Source organism: Haliotis rubra, unplaced genomic scaffold, assembly GCF_003918875.1.
Source record: "Haliotis rubra isolate DU_JTF1 unplaced genomic scaffold, ASM391887v1 Scf26, whole genome shotgun sequence".
NCBI lineage: Eukaryota > Metazoa > Mollusca > Gastropoda > Lepetellida > Haliotidae > Haliotis > Haliotis rubra.
This window is the reverse complement of record NW_025766669.1, coordinates 3,443,758-3,445,457: the sequence shown is the minus strand read 5'-3', so window position 1 is coordinate 3,445,457 and position 1,700 is coordinate 3,443,758. Positions and strand designations below refer to the sequence as shown.

Sequence of the window (1,700 nt, the reverse complement as noted above, 5' to 3'; positions counted from 1 at the left end):
TTAATCTGTGGTAATTGCTATGATAGAGTGAGAAGAACAAACAACTCACACCGTGTCACAATCAACTGACCATGACAGCTATCACCCAACCTTGACCCCATCACCTCTAACCTGATTGGTCCGTGACGCTAACCTCTTTATAAGGAGGCGCGGAACTCAACGTAAGCAGGCACTTGACAATCAACGCCAAGTATAGGTGTTTAAACTCGCTAGATCAAAAAAGCAAACATGAAGCATGACGCGAAAGACAAACTGGTGTATTGTGCCGTTATGGGAGACAGCCGCATCGGCAAGAGCAGCATCTCTCGGAGTTACGAACAAGGATACATTGACGCTGATCATCAATCAACGTTATTTGAGAATTACGTTGTACGCCATAAGATGGATGGGAAGGAGTTCATTATCAGCATGTTCGACACGGCTTCGGAGGTAACTAAAGTTCTGAACTGTTTGAGGGGCGGAGGGTAGCCTAGTATTTAAAGCGTTCGTCACGCCGAAGACCCGAGGTCGACTCGCTACATGGATACAATGCGTGAAGCTCACTTCTGTTGTCCTCGTCGAGATATTGTCGGAATATCGCTAAAAGCGGCGTAAAACCATACTCATTCACGGAATGTTAAATTGTCCACCCCTGTTATGCTCCTTAACATGAATCAAGCAGGAAATTGTGATTTAGTGGTGGCGTTTGAATCGGGTATCATAGCGATGTTGTACCGGGTTTTTTTGTGTGTAGAATTTCAGTCTGTTTTGATTTGTTAATTGTGTAATTTCATTTTGTCAAATCCATTTTTCAAGTGGTGTATACTTCGCTCGGTTTTGTGCTAAGAGATAAACTTCATTATACGTAAACCAATCGCCCAGGTTTACGATGTTCTATAGTGTTTCATGTGATGAGATAAATATTTGAAGACAACGCTGATTATTTTTCAGAAAACCTTTGAGAATCTTCGTTCCTTCACATACTGTGAGAGTGAAGTCCTGCTTCTGTGTTTCTCCACCTGTGACCGGGAGACGTTGGCCAGCATCAATGACCTGTGGATGCCAGAACTTAAGAGACACTCCAAACATTCCAAACAGAAGAGACCGATCATCCTCGTGGGCACCCAGATTGACCTCCGGGTCGGGAATGAAGACAGCGAGGTCAGCACGGACGAGGGTGTCCAACTGGCCAAGGACATTGGTGCTGACTGTTATGTGGAGTGCTCGGCTCGCGACCAGAAGGGTTTGAAGGAAGTCTTTCAGCATGTTGTCTTCTCCGCTCTGAAATTCAGAAAAAAGAAAACCAACATAATCAAGAAAATATTTCGGCGAAGGAGCACAAATTGAATGAACTTCCCGAATTACGTCACAATATTCACATTGAAATGTGAATCGGTTTTGTAAATATAAATCTGCAAGTGAAGCCACTATTGGAGTGATTTTGAGATAAGTGCTACGGAAAGTCCGGACATGAAGCTTTTGAAGAATACTTTCACGAAGGTATATATTTATGCTGATGACAGTTTCGTACAAATAATTCGTAAATCTAGGCTACTAGTGTGGGTTCGAATCCCGGATGAGACTTAATTAAAAAAGTACTAAAATCTGTGCTTGGGTATGTGTATCCCACATGCAACATATGTGATATTTGATCACTTTCTAAAAGGCATTGCATATTCATAGATTCCGGACTGGATTAATAGGTTCTCAGCAACTTCATC

The 1,700-nt window shown here is 42.6% G+C and overlaps 1 protein-coding gene across 1 annotated transcript; it reads left to right on the top strand.

Moving 5' to 3' along the window:
- The first annotated feature begins 270 nt into the window (after window positions 1-270).
- On the top strand, window positions 271-1,326 carry LOC124280008 (cell division control protein 42 homolog). Its single transcript, XM_046715888.1, has 2 exons — window positions 271-429; window positions 931-1,326. Exons 1-2 carry the CDS (start codon window positions 271-273, stop codon window positions 1,324-1,326), a joined length of 555 nt encoding a protein of 184 aa, XP_046571844.1.
- Window positions 1,327-1,700: the final 374 nt, after the last annotated feature.

Coding starts and splice junctions, on each gene's coding strand:
- LOC124280008 (XM_046715888.1), top strand. CDS start 271: ATGGGAGACAGCCGCATCGGCAAGAGCAGCATCTCTCGGAGTTACGAA. Junction 430..930: donor TGTTCGACACGGCTTCGGAG/GTAACTAAAGTT, acceptor ATTATTTTTCAG/AAAACCTTTGAGAATCTTCG.